Source organism: Phascolarctos cinereus, unplaced genomic scaffold (genome assembly GCF_003287225.1).
Source record: "Phascolarctos cinereus isolate Bilbo 61053 unplaced genomic scaffold, phaCin_HiC Scaffold_5;HRSCAF=322, whole genome shotgun sequence".
In the NCBI taxonomy this organism is placed as follows: Eukaryota; Metazoa; Chordata; class Mammalia; order Diprotodontia; family Phascolarctidae; genus Phascolarctos; species Phascolarctos cinereus.
Window position 1 is genome coordinate 354244820 of NW_027555958.1, and position 27285 is coordinate 354272104.

General features: G+C 37.7%; 1 protein-coding gene across 1 annotated transcript in view; it reads right to left on the reverse strand.

Annotated features, from left to right (window-relative positions):
* The window catches only part of DNAH14 (dynein axonemal heavy chain 14), a 340072-nt gene that overhangs the window by 211678 nt on the left and 101109 nt on the right, over window positions 1-27285 (reverse strand). Inside the window, 8 exon segments of the mRNA XM_020982026.2 lie at window positions 306-382; window positions 2106-2292; window positions 3987-4055; window positions 7902-8047; window positions 12367-12420; window positions 18833-19064; window positions 22490-22742; window positions 25222-25313. Coding sequence (XP_020837685.1) covers window positions 306-382; window positions 2106-2292; window positions 3987-4055; window positions 7902-8047; window positions 12367-12420; window positions 18833-19064; window positions 22490-22742; window positions 25222-25313 — 1110 coding nt within the window.

The following is a 27285-nucleotide window of genomic DNA, read 5'->3' on the forward strand; positions in this document are numbered from 1 at the left end:
TTGAAATAAGATGTTGTTTTTTCCCATCTGACTTTATGGCCAGCAAACTCTGTCCATAGGCCCTTTGTGGATTCCAAGTTAAAAATGCTTGCTCCAAACCAAGTTTTTTTCTCTCCATGAAAGCACACTAATGGGAATGATGGAGTGGAAGTACACATCAGCTCCTCTCCTCTCCTTTGGGCCCCTAGAATTTTGTCCCATTCTTTATTGTGCTGTCTCAATCAGCCTACCTTGGGCTTCTGGATGGTCATTTCATTTCTTATTAATATTTCCATAGTTTAACGTCTAAATCACATTTGACTTACATTCTGTACTCCTGTTTCTTTCGGCCAGCCATGATTAGCACTGTCTTTATAGCTCTCATGCCAAAGTCATAATGATCCTAGGGAAAAAAATACATATGAGTTACTTAAAAAAAAGGACTATTTTCAAATGAACACATATCAATTTTTTTTGTCAAATGGGTGTGTGTGTGTGTGTGTGTGTGTGTGTGTGTGTGTGTGTGAGTGTGTACATGACTATGACAAGAATACAGGAAACCCTGACTCGGATCTAGATTTGTCACCCTCTGCCATCTATTTCTCCTCTACCTAACCCACCCTCAGCTAGTGGCACAGAGTGCTGGGCCTAGAGTCAGGAAGATCTGAATTCAAATCCAACTTCATTCACTTACTAGCTGTGTGACCCCAGGCAAGTCACTTGACCTCTGTTTGCCTCAGTTTCCTCATCTGTTAAATGGGGACGTGACAGCATCTACCTCCCAGGATTTTTTGAGGATCAAATGAGATAATAAATATTAAGTGCTTAGCACAATTCCTGGCACATAAGTGCCATATAAGTGTTAGCTATCATTATATTATTGTCATCATTATTATTACTCTTCATTTGGATACAGCCCCCTTCTAAAAAGAGACATGATTATCAGATGCTCAGGAGAGGGGCTGAAGATCACTGGCATTTAACTGATATAATGAGCAAGTGCTCTTTGTTTTGATGAGAACAACTGGGAAGAAGATGGACAGAGAGAGGATTGGAGAGAAAGGACACCTGTCTGAAGTATCGGGAACAAATACACACAGATTTATCTATTTGAGGGGCTCTCTAGAACCTATTTCTCATGATTGAGAAGGGTGATCTACAATGCAAAAGAAGAGACATTCCACCATCACCTGCCTCAGGAGACTATAAACTCTTTAAAGTCGGAGACTACTTTTCATTTTGTTTTTGCATTTTCAGAGCATCACATAACATTATATACTTGATAAATGCTTGGTGGATTGAAATGGATTCATCCCCTTTGTCAGCATGGGTTTGGGAGCATAGAGGAAGCAGATGGCTCTGGGAATATTGCCCCAAATCCAGCTAAAAGGCAAAACTCCTGGGGAGTTTTGGTCCCCTATGGAGGATGTTCTCTTCACTAGCCAGGTTAGCATCAGGACACTTGTCTATTGGTAGAATTCTTTCTCCCCATGGCTCTTTCTGCTTTATTGGACTCTTAGGCTACAAGACCAGGAGGAACAAGTGGAAGAGTAGAATTTAGAATAGTAAGCAGCGTGGATTAGTGGAAAGGACACTACTCTGGGCGTTAGAAGAATCTGAGAGTGAATACCAACACTGATACTTCCCAGCTGTTCAACCTTTTGCTCAATTTATGAAAGAATTCCATTAATGTCATGCTATCAGTTCAGGAAGCCTCACTGCCAGATTGAATTTCAAGATGAACTGGGTCAAGTTATGACTTTTCCTTCTCTTATTTATTTTCCCTTTCTTTGTTACTAGGTAGGGGTAGTAAAATCATGTTTGACTAGCTTCATGTTTGCAAGATGTGGAGGCTTTCCGAGGTTTAACTTTTCCTTATCTGTAAAACGACACTAATAATACTTGGACTCCCTCCCTCAGAAGGCTGTTGTGAGGAAAGGTATTTAGTTTAAGCTTGAAGAGCTACACAAACGACTACATTCTACTTCAAGCCTTATTTTTAAAGTTACCTGTATCAGGCCTGTTTTTCTGAATTAAGAGACAATAAGTAGATTATTTAATAAAAAGAACTGTTTATTGTTACCTTTAAAATATCATCTAGTGCTCTGAGAAAAGCAATTCATTACCTGGTACGAAAGTTGCTTCATAGCTAGTTCATAAAGGTTAATGAGTTTGGCTGACAGTGGTTTTGCAGATTTGAAACCTGCTGCAAACAGCATTATTTCAGCAATCAATTGATAGTGGGGTACCATCATCATCACTGGCCGAAATAGAGATTTTAAGTTATCTGGGAGTTCCACACGTCCTTTATATCTTAAAAACAGGGGAAAACACTTCTCAATCTTTAATTTTTTTTCAAACAATTCTTTCCTTAAACATAAGAATAATATTTCTACAACTGATGCTAAAGTGTACATTATTGTTATTCTTATGTATCTTGACAATTCTTAGTTTAAATGAATGAAAAGAAAGTATTTGTTACAGTCCTAAGCTATAAAGCATGAAACCTAGCCCTTGATAAAGCTAAGTGGGAAAATGTAAATATAGAAAGAACACTTATACCAAGTGTGATTTAGCAGATGATGAGATAGAGATATGTACACAATTAAACTTTATGTATTTGGGGAAGAATTTTGCTTATAAATGCTAATTGTTGTTAGTCTTTTGGGTCTGGCAATAAAACTATATTAGTTTTGTCTTTTTTGAGAGGGAGAAAGACCTGGATTCCAGGCCTGCCTTAGATATTTACTAACTTGTACAACTAGTCACAGGCAAGTCACTAAACTTCTTGGTCTGTTTCATTATTCATAAAATGGGGGATAACAATCCTGGCACTACCTGTTTCATATGATGTTTGTGAGGAGAATAGTTTGCAAGCCTGAACATATTGTATATCTGAGTTATTATTTTGTCACTCAATCCCTCGTTAACTGTTCTTTGGGCATCTCTGGGTGTAGGTCAATGAAGATGAATTCCATGAGAGGGAGATTGTGTCTCTTGAAGTTAGCTTCTGGGAACATGATAGCATAACAACTCATTGAAAAATGAAAAACAGGGGGCAGCTAGGTGGTGCAGTGGATAAAGCACCGGCCCTGAAGTCAGGAGGACCTGAGTTCAAATCCGGCCTCAGACCAAACACTAGACGCTAGCTGTGTGACCCTAGGTAAGTCACTTAACCCCAATTGCTTAAAAGAAAAAAAAATGAAAAACAGTCAACCAACCAGGCATTTTTGTGAATGCTGTTGTTTAGATGACACTAAAAATTGCTGATATTAAAAGAAATGAATTGACCAGTTATTTTTGTATCAACAAATAGAGGTGAGGCTGGTAGGTGGCTCAGTGAATAGAATATTGAACCAAGAGTTGGGATGATCTGAGTTAGAATCAGGCCATAAGACATTTACTAGCTTAACCTCTGTTGCTAAACCTCTACCTGTTTGTTTCCTCAACTGTAAAAAGAGGATGATAATAGCACTTATCTCCCAGGGTGGTCGTGAAGATCAAATGAGCAAATACTTGCAAAGAAGTTTGCAAACCTTGAAGTGCTATATAAATGCCAGGCATTATTATTATCACCATCATCACCATAGTTATTTTATATCCAAATGCCTACTGCATTGACATGTAGACAGTAAGTACCCAACGAAAGTTAGATGGTTAAATCCAGTTCAACAAATATTTACTGAATATCTATTACTGCATGTGCTTCGAGTCCTGACTTCAGGAGGAGCTGACCCCATTCCCTTCTGTTGGAACTTAAAATGTGGTTTACTGTGTGGGTTCCATTTCAGACAGGTGCACTGTTGTATTTACTGATGAGAAGGCAGGGGGAATAGGTATGGGAAAGAGTTGGGGTGGGGGGAGGGTAAGAAGGCAGGGCTAGCCACACGACAAGCATAATTTTGGAAAACTCTCCCAGAGCGCCAAATGAAATTAAGACAAGAGTAGAATTTAGCCTCAGACCTACTGAGATTTCTCGTGCCTCCTGTAGACTCACTGTTACTTACCCAGGATTTAAGGTGACAAAGACTGCACAGGACAGGTTGATTCGGATATCTTTTCCTTCTAGTAAAAACCTAAAATTTATTACATTTTAAAAAATCAGCAGCAGAAAGAAATATCCTCTACAGGCAAACAGGTGAGTATCATAAATCTCCTAATGTTGTTATGATTAATTTTTTAAAAAAATTAATTTAAAAAAATTTAAAAAAATAAGCCACTTAATAAAACCTACAAACAAACCAAAAGAAAAAAAAATCACTTTTATAAAACTCCCAAGAGTAAGCCTATAAGGGGGGGTTAATTTAATCAATCGTTCAGCCAGCAAGCATTCATTAAATGCTTAGTTTAGTTTGATGGCTCAAGCACAAATTTGGAGAAATCAGATTGACCAACTGGTTAATCATTTCCACAAAATAAGTAAATTACAGCTTTTACAATTAAACTAGGAATTCCTTGTCCTCCCACAGTATATTTTCTAAGAGCAGAGCTTTCCATCACTGTCCTTAGACATACATTAATATCATACTAATTCAGAATAATGAGGGTGAGGAGTATATGTGTCCAATGTGATGATAATGAGGACGAAATATATAACACATTTATTTTTAACACCAAAGTTTGGTCTGAAATGTGAGGTAAATTAATCTAAAATGTTTAATTTATGGAAGACTTCCATTGATGCCAGGCTATTGTTGCAGGAAGCCTCAATCCCAGAATGAATTCCAAAATGAACCGGGTCAGATTATGACTTTTCCTTCTCTTATTTACTTTCTCTTTCTTTGCTACTAGGTAGGGGTAGTAAAATCATGTTTGACTAGTTAGGCAGAGGAGAGATATCCGAGCTAATAGGTCCCTGGGACACAAAGCAGAGGATATACAGCCATCCTCCTAGTAATTTTTCCAAAACACAGATTTAATCATGTCATTCCCCCCTTCCCTCCCCAATCTCAAAAGGCTCCAGTTGGTCCCTCTCCCTTCCAGGATAACCTAGCTTCTCTCTGCCCCCCTTCCCAGTTTTCTTCCACACCTTCCTTCCCACCCCACCCCCACATCATGCTCTCTTTCATCCAGTGGCAATGGCCTTCTTGTTCCTTGTACAAGGTACCTGATTCGCCATAACTTTGAGTGTTTTCTCTGCTTGTCTCCTATGCCTGTAATTCTCTCCCTCCTCATCTCCATCTCCTGGCTTCCTTCAAGTCTCAGCTAATATCTTATTTCCTACAGAAAGTCTTTCCTAATCCCTCTTAATTCTAGTGCTTCCCTTCTATTGGTTATTTCTAATACACCCTGTACATATTTTGTTTGCACATAGCTAGTTACATGCTATCTTCCCCATTAGACTATAAGGGCAGGGACTGCCTTTTGTCTTTCTTTGTACCCCCAGAGCTTAGCATGGTAGCTGAAACTGTGGGTGTTTAATAAATGTTCACTGCACAGATTATCTAACTCAATCTCATTTCATAGATGAGGACACTTGAAGCCCAGAAAGTTTAAATGACTTGCCCCAAGACCACACATTTCATAACAGAATTCAAATTCAGAACACCTGATTCCATATCCAGAATGCTTTCTATTACATAAATTTGCCTTTATAAAGCAACAGTAAACTTCTTTGTTTACTAATCAGTCAGTCAAATGACATGTATTTATGGAGTGCTTATTAAGTTTCAATGAGAATACAAAGAAAAATGAGTCACTCTCTGGCATCCTATCAGGGGAAAAAGCATGTATGTAAATTAATATAGGCGAAATACATGGTATCCCAAAAGTCTTTAGAACTTTAATATCTGAAAAGTGTAGTAAGACCTAGGGGGAGGCCCTGTATGTACAAGATAATACAAGGTGAATTATGATCAACTTTTTAACACATTATCCTCATTTTTGACTATCCTCATTTTGGCCCAACGTGATAGAACTTTCAATATCATGCATACACAGGCCCCAGAGACTTGTCTGTTCCTGCTGGGAAATCAGCCATGCCTGACGTATGGATGACCTTCCGCTCATTTCTTTTCTTTATATGAACTGGTAAACTCATGCCATATCTCATTTATTCTTCCTGCTTGCCACCAAAGATCATCAAACATATGACATATGTAAAGTGATTGACAAACATAACATAAAATAAATCTATCATTATTATTATTCGTGGGGGGGTTGGAGTTAAAACCAACAACAACAACAACTTCCTTACTAGTAGACTGCTTGTAATCCCTTCCTCCATAATAAAGCTCCCCACCAAAAACTATTATGATTACAACAAACATAGTTTGCTCCCTCCCCCCCTCCAATAATACAGCTGGGTAGTGCAGTGGATAAAGTGCCAGGGCTGGAGTCAGGAACGCTCATCTTCCTGAGTTCAAATATGGTCTCAGACACTTATTAGGTGTATGACCCTGGGCAAGTCACTTAACCTATTTGCTTTCGTTTCCTCATCTGCAAAAAGGAGAAGGAAATAGCAGTCTCTGCCAAGAAAAATCTGAATGGGGTCATGAAGAGTCAGACATGACTGAAACGACCGAGCGACAACAGCAAATGAATGTTAACCTATTTTTTTAATAATAAGAAGAATTATGGATTCCAGAAATTGAAGGCAAAAAGAAAAACTCCTTAATTTCATGATCTGGGGTTTTAAGAATCTACTTTCTCATGAGTAAGCCTATGACAATTTGCACAGGATGAAGCTATTTTGAGCTTTTTTAAATTTAGGAATCTAAAATATTATTTCTAAATTATCATGAATTAGTAGATTTCTTCCTAAATTTTACTGTTGAGAAACTCAAAGCATCTACTGGGGTTAGATGTGCAGCAAAGAATTTTTTTCTAGCTCTTTCAAATTTGGTCTATATTTTAAATATCGGTCCCAACATAAAATACACTATTCTAAAACATTCAGTTTTCAGTTGTTTCATGGCATAGTGGGAAAATATTCAAGTGGCCTTGGCTCAAGGAGATCCAGTTTGAAATTCTACCCTGGTAATTATGAACTTTATCAGTTTTGCCGAGTCACTTAACATCTCTGAGTCCTAGGTACCTTGGTGATTTCTTCAGCTCCCATGAACTCAATGACTATTTCTATACAGGTGATTCTTAGATCTATTTGTCTAGCCCATCCTCTCTCTTGATCTCTGGGCTCACATTTCCAGCTGCCTATTTGACACCTTAAACTGTATGTCCCATAAACGCTTAAAACCAAATATATCCTAAAATGGATGGTCTTCACTTGGATGAAGATCCAGTAAAGACAGAGAAGAAACTATCCAAGAGGAAGGAGGAGAGAGAGCAGTATCATGAAAACCTAGCGAGAAGACGGTATCAAGTAGTTTTCAGAGAGGTCAAGGAGGAGGAGGAATGAGACAGGGACATGAGATGGGGTAATTAAGAGATCGCTAGTAATTCTGGAGAGAGAGCAACTCAGAGAGAGAGGTAAAGGAGGAGAGAGGCTGCCTCAATTATACCCTCAGTCAAGGTCTTTCCCCAGAGACATGCCTATTTGCCTGAAGTGCCAGGAATTCTAGTTATGGATCAGACACTTGATATCAAACATGTAGATACCTTTCTTTTGAGGGGATGGATACCAGTTTATTCCTAAAATCTGAACAAAATTTCTTGTCAAGGGCAGAAAATTTGTGACTAGAAATTTCAAACTTTGATACTAATTATTTGTCTCCACACGAACATTTGCACCAAATTTCTCCTTTTCCTTTTGGAAAATCTGGTCACTCTATTTCAAAGTATTATACTAAGTAGTAATACAATGATATGATGATAGGACATTTTATATTTAATGATATACCCATATGCAATCCAGTAATGTGTTTATATAAATAACAAAGGCTACATAATATTAGCTAAGTAAATTAACCAAATAGCTTTTAAGCATCAATGAGAATATGGTATGTCACATGTAAAATACATACCTGTGAGAATGATTATCTTTAGCTGCCTTAATTGTTTGCATCTGTGAGGCAATCACAGAGAGTACTTCCATATCAATTCGATTGAACTCATCAAAACAACACCAAGCTCCAGATTGAACTATTCCAAAGAAGAATTTTCCCATCATCTTAATAAAAGATGAATTATTGAAATTAGTAATGATTGCAATTGTATACTCTTCTATTGTTAAAACACTTAAAATTATTCATTAGCTAACGTATAATATTCCTTCTGGTTATATTAATATTATATTTAAGCTATTAAAAGCTTACATTTTTACTAAGACTTTTGAGATACTCTGTATATTCACATATATTTTTTAAAAGTTATGTTACTGGGGCAGCTGGGAGTGGATAAAGCACCAGCCCTGGAGTCAGGAGGACCGGAGTTTGAGTCCAGTGGCAGACATTAGCTGTGTGACCCTGGGCAAGTCACTTAACCCCAACTGCCTCACCTTATTCCCCCTCCCCCAAAAAGATATGTCACTACAATTTTTCTTTTTCACTTTGCATTACTGCATATGCTTTTCTGTATTCATGATTATCACTAATTTTTTCTGAAGATATAGCATTCTGCCTTAATGTACCAGTGTAATAGGCATTCTACCGCCACTGGTCACTTCTTTGATTGTTCCCAGTTTTTCAATATTACAAATAATGTAGCTTAGCACAGTGCTGGCACATAATAGTCACTTAATTAATGTTTATTGATTGGTGGATGAATTGACTAATAGATATCTCTGTACAGATTGTTCCTCTTTTTTTCCTTTTAATTATTTCCTTGAAATATCTTTCCAATATTCATAGGAATTTACAGGGATCTCTTAAAGAATAGAAGAATTGAATTACTATTCAAGTTTTGGTTTTACCTGAAGAATACCACCAGTTTTAATCCTTATCTTATACTGCCAGCTCATGTTTCACAAACTTTGCACACTCTGCTTTTCCCTAGGCAAACACAAATGCACCGCTTTCTCATCTCTGTCAGTGCTGAGTTTTGTAGCTCATATTTTTATTTGACAAACTAAAAAAGCTTTGACTATAGGCATGGTGAGAAAAGGTAAGTTAAGTTTTGAAAAGTTCATCACCAGAAGGTTTCCTACCAACTGATGGAGATGGAGGCAGCATAGCTCACGTCTGGGCTATCTACTGGGTCTTAGAGAGGTTAGGACCATAAGTGAATTGGATGATTATATTAAATGTGTAAAATTATTATGTAATGCCACTGTTTTCACCTGAATACTTTCAAATTTTGTTCTATTGGCAATTGTATTTTAATTTTGACTGTGCTTCTTATAGGCAATATATTATTGGGTTGTGCTATTTAATCCTCAATACTTCTTATAGCAAAATTTAGTTTTTTTCTTCCACATTTAATACTATAATTTTGGGGTTTATCTTATATTTCATCATTATTATTTTATGAGGTTTATTTTGATTATTTATGATGTGAACTTTGGAGTTAGTTCTCCTTATGTCATGAGAAAGGAATAACTCTTCTTTAAAAAAACATCCTTTTTTCTATTTTGAATACATATTGTGATATGCCTTGTGATACCATTCAGAGGGACACTCCTTCCAACAGTGCAGGTCACAACACCTTTATATAATCTAATCCTATGAGACTGTTGTTCATGTCCTCCCATACATCCTACATAAGAGGTCTACCCAAAGGGCGGCAAGTCTGTCCTTGGGTCTTTTGGCTTTATCCAGCGACTACCGTCACACTTGAGCCAAGGACATTGTACATTTATCACTTGCTCAAGTTAACTCCTTGAGCAGCTCATCTACCTTCTTGATCACACATAGTGAATTGTACTTGGTTGTGATCTTACTGAGAGAATAAGGAATGAGGAAACTCTTTCTACCAATGAGGGTTGGGACCTTCTCAGCAGATAGCTGTCTTAGCTGGCTAGGGTACAGAGTGTTGAAGTGCCATGGCCAACATATGTCAGAGGCAGGATTTGAACCAGGTCTTCTTGGTTTTGAGGCCAGATCTTTATCCATGATGCCATACTGTCTCTCATCTAGATCCTGGACGTTATCTTTTATGTTTCTTCTTGCATTCAAGTCCCTACTGGCAATATTATGCAGTCTATTTATGTCCACATCTCTTCATTACCCTTTGGGTCACTTGAACATTTCATTTTTCTGTAATTGTGATACAGTATGGCATACTAGATAGAGCACTGGATTTGAAATCAGGAAAGACTGGATTCAAATCCTGACTCTCATTGACTCCTTATTTACTAGCTGTGTGACCTGGTGCAAGACATTTAACTCATTCTTCACCCATAAATTACCAGATGGGTGGATCTGGACTCTGAGATCCCTTCCAGCTCTAAAGCTATGAGTTTAGGATTCCTGGAAGAAGATAAATGTATTGGTGGTGGACCAACTTTATCTAATTCCCACCGTATTTGCATCTCATAGTCTAGATAATGGGGGGAGGGAGAGCAGAAAGGGAACAAACATTTATTAAACACCTACTATATGCCAGGCACTGTGCCGTGTGCTCTACAGATATTTTCTAACTTGATCCTCATAACAACCTTATTATCCCTATTGTACAGGTGAGGAAACTGAGGTTAAATAACTTGTCCAGGTTCACATGCCTAGGAAATGTCTGAGGCTGGATTTGAACTCAGGCCTTTCTGACTTCAGGTTTAACACTATACACACTGAGCCACCTCACTGCCTAGATATTCTTCATCTACATGGTTTTTCATATGTAAACTGATCATGAAACTCTTTTGAGAGGTTGTGGATCTCAATTGGGAGATTATAATTCCAGGATTTAATAAATCAGTACAAGATTGTCTAATAAACAGAATCATTTGGAGGATGTTATTATCTATAAGTGGGCAGCTAGGTGGTGCTGTGGTGCACAGAGCGCTAAGCCTGGAGTCAGGAAAACTCATCTTCCTGAATTCAAATCTGGCCTCAGACGCTTACTAGCTGTGTCACCCTGGGAAAATCACTTCCCCCCCCCCCAAGTTTTTAAACATTTTTAATTAAAGTTTTGAGTTCCAAATTCTATCCTTTCCTCCTTCCTTCCCCTTTCCCCTCCCTGAGATGGTAGGCAATCAGATATAGGTTGCACATGTTCAACTATGTAAAACATTTCCATTTTAGTCATTTTGTACGAGGAGACTTGAATAAAAGAAAAGAAATGAAAAAAAGTGAAAAACAGCACACTTCAGTCTACTCAAACAACATCAGTTCTTTCTCTGGAGGCAGATAGCATGCTTCAGCATCAGTCCTTTGAGCACGTCTTGGATTATGTATTGCTGAGAATGAATTAAGTCATTCATAGAGCTTCACCAAACAATATTGCTGTTTCTCTTCATGTTCTCCTGGTTTTGTTCACATCACTACGTTATCCATTCATGGAAGTCTTTCCAGGTTTTTCTGAAATCATCCTGCTTGTCATTTCTTATAGCACAATAATATTCCATTACAATGATATGCCTTGGCTTATTTAGCCATTCCCCAATTGATGGGCATCCCTTTAATTTCCAGTTCTTAGCCACCACAAAAAGAGTTGCTATAAATATTTTTGTACAAATACAAATATTTTCCCCTTTTTATGGATGTCTCTAGGATATAGACCTTGCAGTGGTATTGCTGGTTCAAAGAGCATGTACGGTTTTATAGCACTTTGGGCATAGTTCCAAATCACTCTCTAGAATGGTTGGATCAGTTCACAACTCCACCAACAGTGCATTAGTGTTCTAGTTTTCTCACATTTTCCAACATTTTCTTTTTTTGTCATATGAGCCAATCTGATAGGTATGAGGTGGTACCTCAGAGTTGTTTTAATGTGCATTTCTCTAATAAAGAGTGATTTAAAGCATTTTTTCATATGACTATAATGTACATCAAACCTAAACATGTATCATGGGAGAGCTTTTTGTTGAACAGTTATCAGCATACTCCTGCTTCCAGCAAAAATTTAGGTTTTCTATCATGTTAGCAAGTTTCTTGACTTCTTTCCTTTTTCCTCCTGTGTCATTTTTGTGGAGCTTATGTTTTCCTTAATTTCTTTTGAGGTAGAGATCATACAATCTGCTTCTTCTTTCAGCATTTCTTGAGTATCTTCAATACTTTCTTTGGCAAGCGTTTCCTCTATGGTTTTATAACTTTGTTGCTGCCATTTTGAGATGTCAGAACTTTTGTTATTTTTTCAAAGTTATGCTATTTTTTCTTGTTGATAACCATAAAAATAAGAGTTTTCTTTGTTTTTAGAATTTCTTTAGTTATATTTTGTTAGGTTGGCATGGAGTGAACACGTGACATTTCTATTTACTTCTGTTATCAAAAATCTTCTTTCACATGAACATAAAGACATAATAATAATAAGAGTATTAACTATTATTATTTCCCTATCAGTTCACACAAAAAACTTTTAAAAATTATTTTCCTCTGGGAATATGATGCGTCTTACCTTATAATCCAAATCTTCAAAACAATTGAAGACCACACAATGTTTGCCCAAGGCCTGAGGGAAATAATATGGTTTTAGAGTGCATACATTTATTGAAATGAGAACATAAAATAATAGTAAAGGCAATTTTTAGAACAAAGGAATTTCTGAAAAAGCATACCTGGGCAAACCTTTTACTTTTACCAGATGATATTTTATGGCAAAATGTTAGCATGCATGCCACAAGTTAGCAAATTCTTAAAAGTAGTACAGTAGGACTGTGGTCTGTACACATAAGTACCAGTATATATTTAAGCTAGTAGTTCAATTGATTAGGACACAGTACCAGTGAGACAAAGGTCACAAGGATTTAATCTCCCAATAATCTTTGCTCAGACAACATTTTTCCATGACTACAAATATACTCCTATCCTTTGTCAGACCATTCAAACATGTATTTATATGTACACTATCAAATATATATGTATACACACATACTATCAAACATGTATACTAGCAGTTACTAGCAAACTGTGTGACTAGGGCAAATTATCACTACTAAGAAAAAAAGGAAACAGGCCATAAACAAATCTACAGGACAATAGGATCGAATTTAAGTAGTTTATTAAACATATTTCAAACAACTGACCCATGACTAGGGTGTTTATTTTCTATGAAAAATGGTAAGAAATCTGTTCTGAGCCATCCATGGGTCTTTTTCATAAATAATACTACAGTTGGACAAGAAAACTAGAGAATGTGATGGTTTTAAGTTATAAAGGAGGCTGGACACTGGATTGTTCCAGAGCTTTATTCTGTATTGGCAACATAACCTATGTCCAAAGAAACAGAGTGGTTTTTTGATTTAGCCTCTATCACAAATATTCATTTTGGGGGAGGGGGAGGCAATTGGAGTTAAGTGACTTTCCTAGGGTCACACAGCTAGTGTCAAGTGTCTGAGGTCGGATTTGAACTCAGGTCCTCCTGACTCCAGGGCGGTGCTCTATCCACTGCACACCTAGCAGCCCCTATCACAAATATTCTTATTCCTTCTGTTTCTTAAAATGGCAGAATTTGCATGGCTCTATTCCTTGCCCAACCCATTTACCTATAAGCAACAGATGAATAATTCTGGATTAAGTTGGAATATAGTAGGAAAGCGTATGCATCCATATTGGTGTGTGTCCAGCTTTCACATATCAGTATACTTGTGTATATTTTGTATGTGTGTCCATATAACACAAGAGTGGTATCAGGGAGCTTAATGAAATGCTTTCTGAAATGAATGTGTATTTCTGTGCTTGAGAACCCGGTACATCTATGCAAGTTTGTATGCAGTACATAAAACCTACTTTTTGCTTTCTGTAATTTATATATACCTACATGTACATGTGCCCTTTGGGTTGGTGTATGTAGTTGTGTCTTTTATACGTGTACTCATGTGTCCATACCATTATGAGTATTTTTGGCTGGGCCAATGTGACTGCCTTTTTTTGGGTGCATGATTATATAAACATAAAACTATTTAGGGGAACAGTTACTTAAAGTAAGCATGTACAAATTTAGTTGGACAGAATAAACTTTTTTGCTAGAGGTAGTAAGTTTGAAGGAGAGCTCGCTCAGTAGGCAACAATGAAGCTGTGTTCGATATGTAAGGGAGAGAGGAGAGTAATCAGAGAAGACCCTGATCAATTTTATGAGTGCCCCCCAATCCCCCTGACGAGATTATAGGGTGTTGTTGCAGCCCTAGTCTCTGGGGACTAATCAGGGTTCCCAGTTTCCTCTTAGCAAGGTGCTGAGGTGACCTCAGAAATTACGAAAATTCTTTTCAGTCCATTATGCTATTTAAAATCTCTTATTATCTTTAGTGAATCCAAACAAATTTATTCTACACTGTCATTTCTTTTTCATTATGTCTATTTTAAAATAGTCTGTAGTTCCAATGTCACTAGATTGTCCTATTTTTCTAACTGCTTCTATTTTTTGCTGCATTTTAATACTTCTTTGTTACTCTCTATGGCCCAATATAAGGATTACCTTGCTAACAAGTAGAGCCATCCAAAAGTGAAATGAATTCCATTTCATTGGAGGTATTCAAGTGGAAGCTGGATGAAGTCTTGTCAGAGATTCTGTGGTGTGGACCTGTTTCAGGTATGGGTTAGATTAGATGATGCTTCAGATCATTCTTCAGATTCTCCAAATCTCTTACTACTTGCTAGACACTTACTGGCTGTGTGACCTTGGACATGCCACTTAACCCTGTTTGCCCCAGTTTTCTCATCCGTAAAATGAGCTGGAGAAGGAAATGACAAAACACTCCAGTATCTTTGCTAGGAAACCCTCACAGAGAGTCGGGAAGAAGAAGGAGGAGAAGGAATAGAAGGAGAAGGAAAAGGAGGAGAAAGAGAAGGAGGAAGCGGAGAAAAAGATTATGAAGATTGTTATACCAGAAATGAGCGAGTTGACGACCCAAGCTAATTTTAAATTGTGGACTTTATTAGCTATTAGCGCGCGGCTGCCAGGGATATTCACATCCAAATCAAGCAGCCCCCATCAGGGGTTGAGCTAGGGTTTATATAGGGAGTATACAGGACAGGGAGGGGGATGGATCTTTGAAGTCTGGCTGGTCAAGGACACCCTTCTCCCTCTGTGTAGATATGATAATGCTCTGCAAACTTTCCTGAGCAGCCAGATAAGGGTCTTGCTAAGGAATTTGGAGTTTTCCAGAGATATGATCTGAGGGCTAGGACCTGAGCAGCCAGATAAGGATCTTGCTGAGGCCCATGCATGAATACTGCTAGGCACAGCGTCCTTGGGCTGGGGAGTGGTTGTTAGAGATAGTGTTTCTGAGACTAGGGAGGCATTTTGGGGCAAAAGTATAAGCACAAGCACCCGAGCACCCCATCATTACAGGTCAGGGATCACACAAACCAGACCAGGTGTCCTGGTTTCTGGTATAAACATAATTATCTAAAGCCATTGTATTGCAAGTTTTCTTATCCATTTGCTTTGGAGGTATGGGCTGTGCTTAAGCCATGCAGGAGTACATTTCACTATTGTTTAGATTTAGGAGGAAAGAGGTCTGGGGCAAGATTAAGCAGCAACTTCTGCTTTCCATTGCCTAAAGGGCCCTACTACCTAAATGGTAAAATAATGTTCTGCATTACAGATGATGAGAAGGATGAGGAGGAGAAGGAGGAGGAGGAGGACATTCCCACTTGAATATTTTACCATTACCTGAAATAATGCTCTTGCATATCCAAGGTATTATTCACCTTCACTCTAAACCAGTTACCCTTTCCCAACTTACACATTTTTGTTAATGCAGTCAACATTTCCCAGGTGTTGCACATCTCTTTCAGCTGAGTAAAAATCAATCAACCATCAAATCCTGACAATTGTTCCTTAGAAACACCTCTCCAAACTGTTTACTCTTTGCCAGCCCTAGAGCCATTCATTACACAAGAATATCAGAGAACCTGGGTTTAAATCCCAGTTCTGGCCAGAGTAAGATAATTCTGCTATCTGGGCCTCATTGTCCTCATCCGCAAAACAAAGGCGATGGGCTTGGTCTCTAAAAGGCCCTTTAGGATCTAAATACAATGACTTTACAAGGCCAATCCTAATGTTTGGATGGCTGCAAGAGCCTCCTAATAGGTGACCACACTTCTAGTCTCTCCTATCTTGAACCCATCCTCCACATTTCCAACTAAATTAATCTTTGTAATACTATTACTCTGCTCAAAAACCTTCCCCGGCTTCCACTGCCTCCAATCTAAATTCATATTCAAGGCTTCTCACCATTTGCCCCAGTTTTATCTCCTTAACTTTCTCTCTCCCTACTTGCCCACGTGAACATTGTACTCTATCCAGTTCAGCCTCACTGGTGAACAAATAAAAGCACACACACTTTGTGTTTTCCTGTCAAATTTCCCTCATCTTTGCTTACACTATCAGCCCCACACATGGAAGGGGAGAAGGGAACAAGGATTTATTAAATGCCTGCCATGTGCCAAGCTCTTTACCAATATTATCTCACTTGATTCTCACCACAATTATATCCCCATTTTACAGTGGAGGAAACTGAGGCAGGCAGAGTTTAAGGAATTGGCCTAGGGCCACACAGCTAGTAAGTGTCTGAGGTTGGCTTTGAAACCTGGTCTACTGTATTCCGGTGGATTCCGGGCCAGTGCTCTTATCCATCGTGCCATCTACCTGCCTAATTATACCCAATGTTCACCCCATCACTAGTCTAAAAGTCCCTAATCATTTTGACCACACTCATCTTTTTTTTTTTTCCGGTGAGGCAATTGAAGTGACTTGCCCAGAGTCACATAGCTAGTGAGTGTTATCTGTCTGAGGCCGAATTTGAACTCGGGTCCTCCTGACTCAAGGGCTGGTGCTCTATCCATTGAGCCACTTAGCTTCCCACTCATCTTTTTTCTAATTCTGTATAGCACTGACTATAAATACTCATCTAACTAGTTCATGTGTTTATTTCTCATCTCCCCAACAAGACTATAAATGTCTTGATGGTACAGACTATAACCTGACAGCCCTCAGTATGCTAGACAATAATCAGAGTAGAAGTAGATACCTGACGAATAATTGGAATTGAATTCCACTCTTTATGGTAGTTAGGAAATGGCTTTGATTGCCTATTAAATGATAATGTAATCATTAGGTGGTCTTACTTTTATATATTATAGCAGCATATATCCTAATTGGGCCTAGGTCAACATGGCACACAGCTTCCAGAGTTCTTGATAGCTGAATTTGCCAAATAGCTGAAGGTTTATCACTGTAAGCATTAATTCTTTAAATTTTTATTTTAACTGCATAAAAGATATTTCCAAAGTGTACTTTTCTCTACCTTCATAATCAGTGAAATGAGTAAAATCAATCTCTCCATTAACTCTTGACCCTTTGACTTCACTCTTGCTGTTACCACTGCCCTGAAGGTATTCTCAGTCCACTCTGCCCATCCACATCCCTCACTTTCCTAACTTTGCTGAACTCTGACCATTTCTTTAATCTGCACACCCCATAGCACTTAAATAACATTGTTATTGTTCAGTCATTTTATAGTCATGTCCAATTCTTTGTGACCCCATTTGAGGTTTACTTGGCAAAGATACTAGAATGGTTTGCCATTTCCTTCTCCAGCTCATTTTACAGATGAGAAAGCTAAGGAAAACAGGGTTCAGTGACTTGCCAGGCTCACACAGCTACTAAGTGTCTGAAGCCAGATTTGAACTTGGGAAGACTCTTCCTGACTCCAGCCCTGGTACTCTATCCATTGAATCACCTAACTACGTACCATCTAATATAACCTTTTTTCATCTGCTCACGTGCTGCCTACAATTTTGCTCTAGTTGTGTGACAAAACAGGAAAATGATAAATGTTGGAGAAGATGTGGGAAAATTGGAACACTAATACATTGTTGGTGGAGTTGTGAAATGATCCAACCATTTTGGAGAACAATTTGGAACTATGCCCAAAGGGCTACAAAAATGTGCATACCCTTTGATCTAGCAACAGCACTTCTAGGGCTATATCCCGAAGAGATCATACAAATGGGAAAAGGACCCACATGTACAAAAATATTCATAGCAGCTCTTTTAGTGGTGGCAAAGAATTGGAAATTGAGAGGATGCCCATCAATTGGGGAATGGCTGAGCAAGTTGTGGTATATGAATGTAATGGAATACTATTGTGCTATAAGAAATGATGAACAGGCAGATTTCAGAAAAACCTGGAAAGACTTATGTGGTCTGATGCTGAGTGAAGTGACCAGAACCAAGAGGACTTTGTACATAATAACAGCCATGTTATACAATGACTAATATTGTTAAACTGAACCCTTCTCAGCATTACGAGGATCTAAGACATCTCCAGGATGGAAAATGCTGTCCACATCGAAAGAAAGAACTACGGAAGTCGAATCGCTATCACTTATTTTTACCTTCTGTTGAGTTTTGTTTCATGTTTATGATGGTTCCTCCTATTGGTTTTAATTTTTACTTACAACTTCACTAATGTGAAAATATGTTTAATAGAAACGTGAATATAAAGCCTATATCAGATTGTGCACCGTCTTGGGGAGGGTGGGGGGGAGCAAGGCGGAGAAAAATTTTCAACTCAAAAGCATATGGAAGTGATTGTTGATAAATCAAAAAAAATTAATAAAATTTAAAAAAAGAAAAAAAATTTTGCTCTAGTTATTTCCTGTGAGTGTTTTGTCTTTAAGCTTGATTAAAAACTGTTTGAGAACACAAGGCATTTTCCCTACTTTTACTTTGTACTTCAAATGTGAAAGAATATCTACTATATGCTTTAGGCATGCAATTAAGTACATGGTTGATGAATATTATTGCAGACAAAGATACTTTGGATATAAATCTGATATAAATTCAAGATTTTATCAGAATTGGCATAGAAAATAAAGGAATATTTTATCTCTTCTTTTTGTAGGAATGTACTTACTTTTGCCAGGTCTTTGACAGTCTCTGTTTTCCCTGTGCCTGCTGGACCAGCACGACAGCCTCCAAGATTCAAATGGAGTGCACTAGTGAGGGTTAACCTGCATTGATCTGTGAGAGGCGTAATAACCAACCTAGAGGTGCAGCCCAAGTACTCAAAGCCATAAGTAAAGGTTGCATGTCCTTGAAATACAAAGCATGTCTTCTGGCTGTCATCCCATTTGTAACGCAGTTGCCTAAAAAGAAATTTTTTTTAAAATGCTCAGGTAATCAATATTAATCAATCAACAAGCATTTATTAAGCATACACCATATACTTGCTGCCTTCAAGGGACTTACATTCAATAGAAAGAGAATGGAAACTTACAAGTCTAACCAAGAAGGCTTTAAACTGAAAATAAATGATATAAATGTGCTCCCAGTTATGACATCAGGAGAAAATTAGTGGAGGTGTTCAGTAATTCACAAAAAATGATAGATAGTTAGAAAGAAATGATATGTTTTAAAATCAGTTAATGGTCACTTTCCTATTTTTATTGATTAATCTTTGAAACTGGCTTAGATTCTTAATTAGTAAAAATGTTTAATTATGTATATAATTAATATATAATAGTATATAATATAATACATTTAGTTAGGAAGACATATCTTCCTGAGTTCAGATCCAGCCTCAGACACTTACTAGCTGTGTGATCCTGGACAAGTCACTTGACCTTGTTTGCCTCAGTTTCCTCATCTTTAAAACGATCTGAAGAAGGAAATGGCAAACCAGTGTATTTGCCAAGAAAGCCCCAAATGAGTTTATGAAGAGTTAGACACCACTGAAAATGATTGAACAGCAACAAAAAAAAAGATTCTATCATCAGATCTTTCAAATCTATGCCTCTTGGTACAATGAAAAGACCACTGGATTGATAGCTGGAGGACCAAAGCTTGAATCCTGGCTCTGTTATTGTGACTGTGGGAATGACATTTAACCTCTCTGGGTCTCAGTTTTCTCATCAATAACATGGGGAGGGTTGGACTAGGCCAGGAGTGGGGAACCTGCAGCCTTGAGGCCACCTGTGACCTTCTAGTCCTTGGGCCTTTGACTGAGTCCAAGTTTTACAGAACAAATCCTTTTATTAAGGGGATTTGTTCTGCAAAGTTTGTATTCAGTCAAAGTCCCACACTGAGGACCTAGAGGGCCACAGGTGGCCTCAAGGCTGCAGGTTCCCCACCCCTAGATTAGACCACCTCCAATGCCCCTTTATAGATCTAGACCAAGAAATCTAGATTCTGTGGTGCTATGACACTTCTGACCTCACAGGGACACAAATATGTAGTGCAGAGCCAATAAACAAAGCAAACTGGAACATGAGGGTGCATATAGGATTACACAGGAACAGATTGTATCCAGCGAGGATCAATTTCTTCATTTGTAAAGTGGAGGTTTTAACAATTCCCACACAAGCTTATTGTGAAAATTAAGTGAGACACTATTTGTAAAATGCTCTGCAGACCTCAAAGTGCTATTAAACATACTAATTGTTGTTGCTGTCATAGATAAAAGTGGATGGTGCGTAGCACTGATCGATTTCAGTGTGGAAATTTATGAAAAACATGGGAGAAACACGGAGACGTTTTGGATAAAGATTCATTGGAAGGAGCAAGAGAAAACATGCTGCAGTCACGGTGATATGACCACTCAGGCAGAAGAAAGAATTGAGTGGAATTCTGTAAACTGGTCACCAAAGCAATATGAAGGCAGGATGTTGTCATGATCGGAGACTTCAACTATCTGGACATCTGGTAGAAGTAGAACAGCTGAGAAATTCTAGACTTACCTTGCTACCAAACAGAAAGAAGCACTGAGGGGAAATACTGTTTTGGGTTTGATTCTGACCAATGAGGAGTAATTCATTGCCAAAGTAGATAAAAGGTGAAGCGACTGCACTGCTATAGATAAGGAAACTGAGGCCCGTAGAGGTGGAATGATTTGTCCAACTTACTCCCTTGATTAGCTGGATCCTTGCATGAAAATTTCACTATGCTAATTTATCAGTTTTGTCTTAGTAAGAATCTTCCACAAGTATTGCATGAATTGTGTCAAGAGATGAGTAAAGCACAACATTTGACAAGACCAATAAGGTGTTCCTATCAAAGGGCCAGGGAACGTGTAAGAACTTATATCTCTAATATCTATTGAAGTTGGCTTAGTCAGTGATTACTAGCCTGAGTACCAGGTGACCCTGAAATCTGGACATTCCGAGGCAGACTGTGCCTCAAGAGTAGGGAGGCTGGAATCCAGGGTAGCTACATAGAAATATCAGTCCCGGGCTGTCTGAAAAATCACTAGCTCGGATGGGCAAGTGCCTTCCCTCAGCATTCTCCTTCATCTTTTTATCCTATCTTCCCTGGGTTCCCTTATTAACGTCTTAAAACATTAACTTTGAGAGAAAGGTAATGTCCAGAGTTCTTGGCAATTACGAGCACTAAAAGGATTTGAAATGGTTCTGATTAAATGTAGAATTCCTTCCTTCCTTCTAGTTGTCCTCAGAGTTTAATAAATGCCGCATCCAAAAAAATCATATTTATAACATTAAATGACACATTAGATATTACTTATGCTTTATATTAGCTTTTCTTGGAAGTTAAAGAAATAAGATTATGGAGGCAGGGTTTTTGTTTTCTCTATGAGCTTAGAAAACCCTTAGAAAATAAATGTCTTTGGAAGTTTGAAACTTCACAGTTTTACCAAGAACTCTCTCTCTATATTGTATCTTTTCCTCCCCCACTTAAGTGTAGTTGGATCTATTCCCCCTGACTTTAATACTTATCTTGAAATAGTTTTGATATGGTGAAGAGATTCATGACTTAGTAGACTAAAGTTGTAGTCACTGCTCCCCACAAGAAGTTATTGAAATTAGCAGCAAATCAGGGGAAAAAGTATAACAACAAAAACAATAAATTGGCACATATATCTCACTTTAAGGTTTGCAAAGTACTTTATGTATGTTAACTGATTGGATCTTCACAAAAACCATGTGAAGTAGGTGCTATTATTATTATTCTTATTTTACAGGTAAGGAAACTGAGGCAGAGGATAGGTGACTTGTCCAGGATCATATAACTTCAAGTTTTCCTGACGCCAAGTCCAGTACCCTATCCACTGTACCATCCATGCAAGAGCTTTTTTTAATACTCCTCGTGACAAAAAAAGAAGTAGAGAACAGAACAATCAGGGAGAAAAGGACCATAGAAAGTAAGAAGTGGGGAGGGAGGGAGGAGTCAAGTCAGTAAGCATTTATTAAGTGCCTCCTATGTGCTAGGCACTCAGCTAAGCATTTGAGGATACAAAGAAATGAATAAAACAGCCCCTGTTCTCAAGGATATCACAGTTTAATGGGGTAATGGAGAAGTAAATAACTATGTATAAACAAGATAGGACAGGATGAATGAGAAGGAAGGCATAAGCATTAAGGAAGAATGGAAAAGGCTAAAAAGAGAAAAATAGTGGCTACCATTTATATAATGCTTTAACTTCTACAAAGTGCTTTGTTTTTTAAAAACACATTCCAGAATTCAGCTTGAATTTTCTAAAATTTTTAGAGAATCGATATGACCAGAGATAAAAGTGCTTTTGGTAAGATTTTTACTTACAAAATTTAGAAGTACGTACCTTGTCCATTCAAAATTATCTTCTTCAAAGACATTTTGGTTTAGCAAATCTGTCAATATATCCCTGCAGTGAACATAAATGGTAAGCAATGCCTCTAGAGTAATTTTTATTCGAAAATGAAGAGTGTCACACATCACTAGATCTGCAAGCTGTCCCAGAAAGCCTATCAGTTTCTCAAAGACTTGTTTCAATGTCAAGGCTGGCTCAGAACTCTTAAAACTTTCAGTACAGTTCATATTAAACATTATTTGGTCTCTGAAAAGAGGACACAAGAATTTGATTATCTTAATTTTTACTTTCTTGAATCATAAATTTCATTTTAAAGAAACATACGGACTTTAAAATTGTATCTCTGGGCAGATATAGTCATACCTGAAAAAATGAATTTTAACAATTAGCTAATTAGAGAATTGTTCTGATGCTTACATTTCTGTTCCTAAAAATAAATCTTTGTTTCAGTAAAGCTTTCTATCTTGATTAGAGTGATAAATAAATAAAAATATATTTGCATATTACAAATACACATTTCAGTTTGGAAATCTTGAATTGCAATATAGGGAACAAGTGTTAGTGAATACTTTAACTTATTAAAGAAAGTAATCAAAAGTTGTTGATCAATAAACAGTTCTCAAAAGAAAAATCACCAACTATTAACAACCACATGAAAGAATTTTCCAAATTACTATTAATTTTGCAAATTAATATAAATCAAAACAATACTGAGGTTTCATCCAGCAAATTGGCCAAGAACACACAGATAACACCATTTGTTGGGCAGGAGAACACAAGAGGGCTCCTAACACTAACAGGTTGTTCTAGAACAGGTTCGCTTTTGATCTGGTCAGACAGGAAGACAGCTTTGGAGGGGTTAAATAAGCTTACTTTATTCTAGTCTAGTCTTCTCTAAAGAAGGTTGATGATAATGGGAGCTCCAACTCCTACAGCATTCCCTAATCACACTTCTTCCAGGCGCAGGAGAGAATGGTAGGAGCTATGACTCCTACCATCCCCTAAACCTCAATGGGGGCCAGTTGAGGCAAACACTGATTCCCTCCAAGCTTTGATGGGGGCTGATCAAGGCTGGTATATGCATTCCTCTCCGCATTAACCAAATCCCCAAAATGGATTCACCTACCCATTGACCAGTGCCCACTTGCTTTATAGGGCAACAGAAAAAGAAGGCATCTTGCCAACATTAAGCTCACAGGTTAACTTTAGCAATATTGTCACGATCTAGCACAGGGCGCATGTATGTCACCCCTGTGTCTCTACTACAACTGGGTGGTAGAAGCTGTTTTCAACCATAGTTTGTGGGAAATATTATCTAGGATCCTGGAACTATTACCTAAAAAGGAATAAGAAAATCCTCCTTACACACACTAAAATTCACCTTACTTACAGAAATGTAAATCAAAACAATCCTGAGGTTTCATCTAGCAAGTTGGCCAAGTTGACAAAAGATGAAATTGTCAGTATTGGAGAGATTGTGCAAAAATGAATGCACTAATGCATTGATGGTAGATCTGTGAATTAGTACGACCATTCTGTGAAGCAATTTGGAGTTATGCAAATAAAATGATTATAATATCTATACCCTTTTGACCCTGAGATCTAACTACTAAGCATCCACTCCAATTTATACATGCTATTTATAGCAGCACTTTTTTGTTGTAATCAAGAACCAGAAACAAAGTAGATACTGACTGTATCTTAAGAAATTGTGGCACATAAATGTGTGATATATGAATGTACTATAAGAAATTCTTTTCAGAGGCAGCTAGGTGGCACAGTGGATAGAGCGCCAGCCCTCAAGTCAGGAGAACCTGAGTTCAAATCTGACCTCAGACCAAACACTTGACACTTACTAGCTGTGTGACCCTGGGCAAGTCACTTAACCCCAATTGCTTAAAACCAAAAACCAAACAAACAGAAATTCTTTTCAAGGATGAATACAAAGAAGTTTGGAAAGACTTATATGAACTGATGTAATGTGAAATAATTAGAGCCAAGAAAAATTTTACATACCAATTAATAATAAAGTAATTGGAGAAAAAAATGCCCCAAAACAAAGTTGAATGTTGTGAAATTATATAGAACAAGCTTGCCTCAAAGATCTATTAGAATGAATTTCCTCCTGCTCCTTTGTAGAGGTGGATGGCTGTCTGTGGGTGTGAAACATTGCATGTAATTTCAGTTTTTTTCAGTGGTTTGCTTAATTTTGCTGATTCCCCACCCTTACCCCTGCCACTTTTTATTCAATTCTTTGTGAAAATGGATGGCTGTCTGGGAGGTAAGAGGAGGAGGCATAAAGAAGAAATATGGGTTATATAAAAATAAAAAATATAAATAACGTGTATTTTAAAAATAAAATGAATACTAGTAACTTTTTTCACTATTAGGAGTTTTATCAAAGCTTTCACAACAAAAATGTATTGGTATAATTAGCTTGCTAGTATGAGTAGACATTAATTTATTAACAACATACTGAAAGTCATAAAGGACTTTTCACTTTTACAAGTTCCAAAGGATTTTTTTTTTAATGACAGAGGCAAAGGCAATGAAGATTTACCTCAGCAAAACAAATTTTTTTCTCATTAAAACATAAAAATTGGTAATAATACAACAGCCACAAGGATGGTCACTTTTTTATATATCTTTTCTTATCATCTGTTTTGTTAGCAATGTTTCCATAAACTGCTTATACTTTACATTCTGTCTCGAGAAATACTAACTTACCACAACAAGCACCACTTGTCCTGGATGAGTCTGTATCCATTCTCTAAAATTTTCCTGGTCCCATTCATTAATTCCTTTATTTATAAACCTATAATTACAAAGTTTCATGTATGGCATTTATAAGCAATAGTACTGATGATCACCTTTTTTTTTACTTGCTGACTCAGAGTGACTAAATTTATGGGGCAAGTTATTTTTTTTCAGCATCTTGGATTTCTCCATGTTATTTTGGTACTTAAACAAACAAAGAGCTATTTAAGTCCCGTTCCATCCATGATACTCATTTTTTCCTCCGAGGCTGGCATATTCTCTGCCAGTGGAGGCTGGTGATCTACGTGGATAGCGAGTGATTCTCAGATTTGCAGATAACAGAGAACTAGCAGGAGGGAAAGACTGGTGGATATAAAGGCATATATTAGGGATATTAATTTGGCAGTGGTCCACAAGATGAATTAGAAAGATGAGACCAGTTTGGTGAGGAGCTATAGTCTAGGCTCACAGGCAAGAGGGCAGCAGGTAGAATGAAAAGTAAAAGTTAGATATAAGAGATGATATTAAAGATTAATCAATAGGACTTAGGAAGTAACTTCACGTGAGGTGTGAGAGAGGAAGGATTAACAGGACTAGAACATTTTGCATCGGTTGATAGGGAAAATGTAGAGATTCAGGGAGGGAGAAATTCACAGTGGAAGACTCTTTGAGGGAAAAATGATGAATTTGATTTTAGACACGCTTTATTGGAGTTCATGATGGGCTATCCAATAGTGAAGGTCCAAAGTGTGGTTAGAAATGTGGAACTGGAGCTCAGAAGAGAGGTCAAGACTGGAGAGATAAACAAATATATAAATATCGCCTATTGCTCTCCTTTTCCACTAGCTTTAATTGTGAATGGTATTTTTTTTTTCAAGACTGAGTGTTCCTATCTCAGGCAGACTGAAAGCACAGTGGTCATTCATGGACCAGATCCCATTGCTAATCCACAGGTAAGCCTCAATCTACCCTACTTCTAATCTGGGCCTACTGACCTTCCCTTTGGCCCATCACTCCCTGAGAGCTTGCCATATTGGTGTTGGTCTTCGTGTGGACACCCAATTAATTTTAGCTCTGCTACAGATGAGAACTCCCAAAGCAAATGATCTACCAGTGAATGACACTTTCTATAAAACATATAACTAAAAGACTTATAGGTTAATAAAAAATGCCACATCGTCAGCCAATCTTTACCTCATCTCTGCCCTCGCCATATATATTCAGCCCGTTGTAAATACTACCAAAATTTCTCTAAATCTTCCCTCCTTACTGCTAAAACCTTGGAAGATAATATAATAATAATAATAATAACAACAACAACTAGCATTTAAACAGTGCCTTAAGGTTTGCAAATCACTTTGCAAAGACTATTTCATTTGATCCTCACAATGACCCTGTGAGGAAGGTACTATTATTATCCTCATTTTACAGATGAGAAAACTGAGTCTGAGAGAGGTTAAGTAACTTGGCCACACAGTTAGTAGGTAAGGGTCTAAGCCAAGTTTTGAACTCAGATCTTCCAGTCAATAGGCTTAGTACTCTATTTCCTGTACCACCAGCTGCTTCTAAGAGAAGACTATAGATAAGGGGCTCTTAACCTTTCTGTGTCATAGGTCACTTTGGCAGCCTGGTCATTCAATAAGCATTTATTGTTCAATTGTTTCAGTCCTATCTGACTCTTCGGTCTTTTTTTTTTTTTTGGCAAAGATACTGAAAATGGTTTGCCATTTCCTTCTCCAGCTCATTTTACAAATGAGGAAACTGAAGCAAATAGGTTTAAATGGCTTGCCTAGGGTCATCCAGCTAGTAAGTATTGGAGGCCAGATTTGAACTCAGGAAGATGAGTTCAGACTTAGCATTCTATTCACCGTGCCACCTAGTTAGGCACTTACTAAGTTAAGTAGTGCCAGGCATTGTACTAAGTTCAGGGCATTAAAAAAAAAGGCAAAAGACAGTCCCTGCTCTTAAGGAGTTTACACTCTGATGAGGGAGAAAACTGAAAATAACTATGCACAAACAGGATGCATATT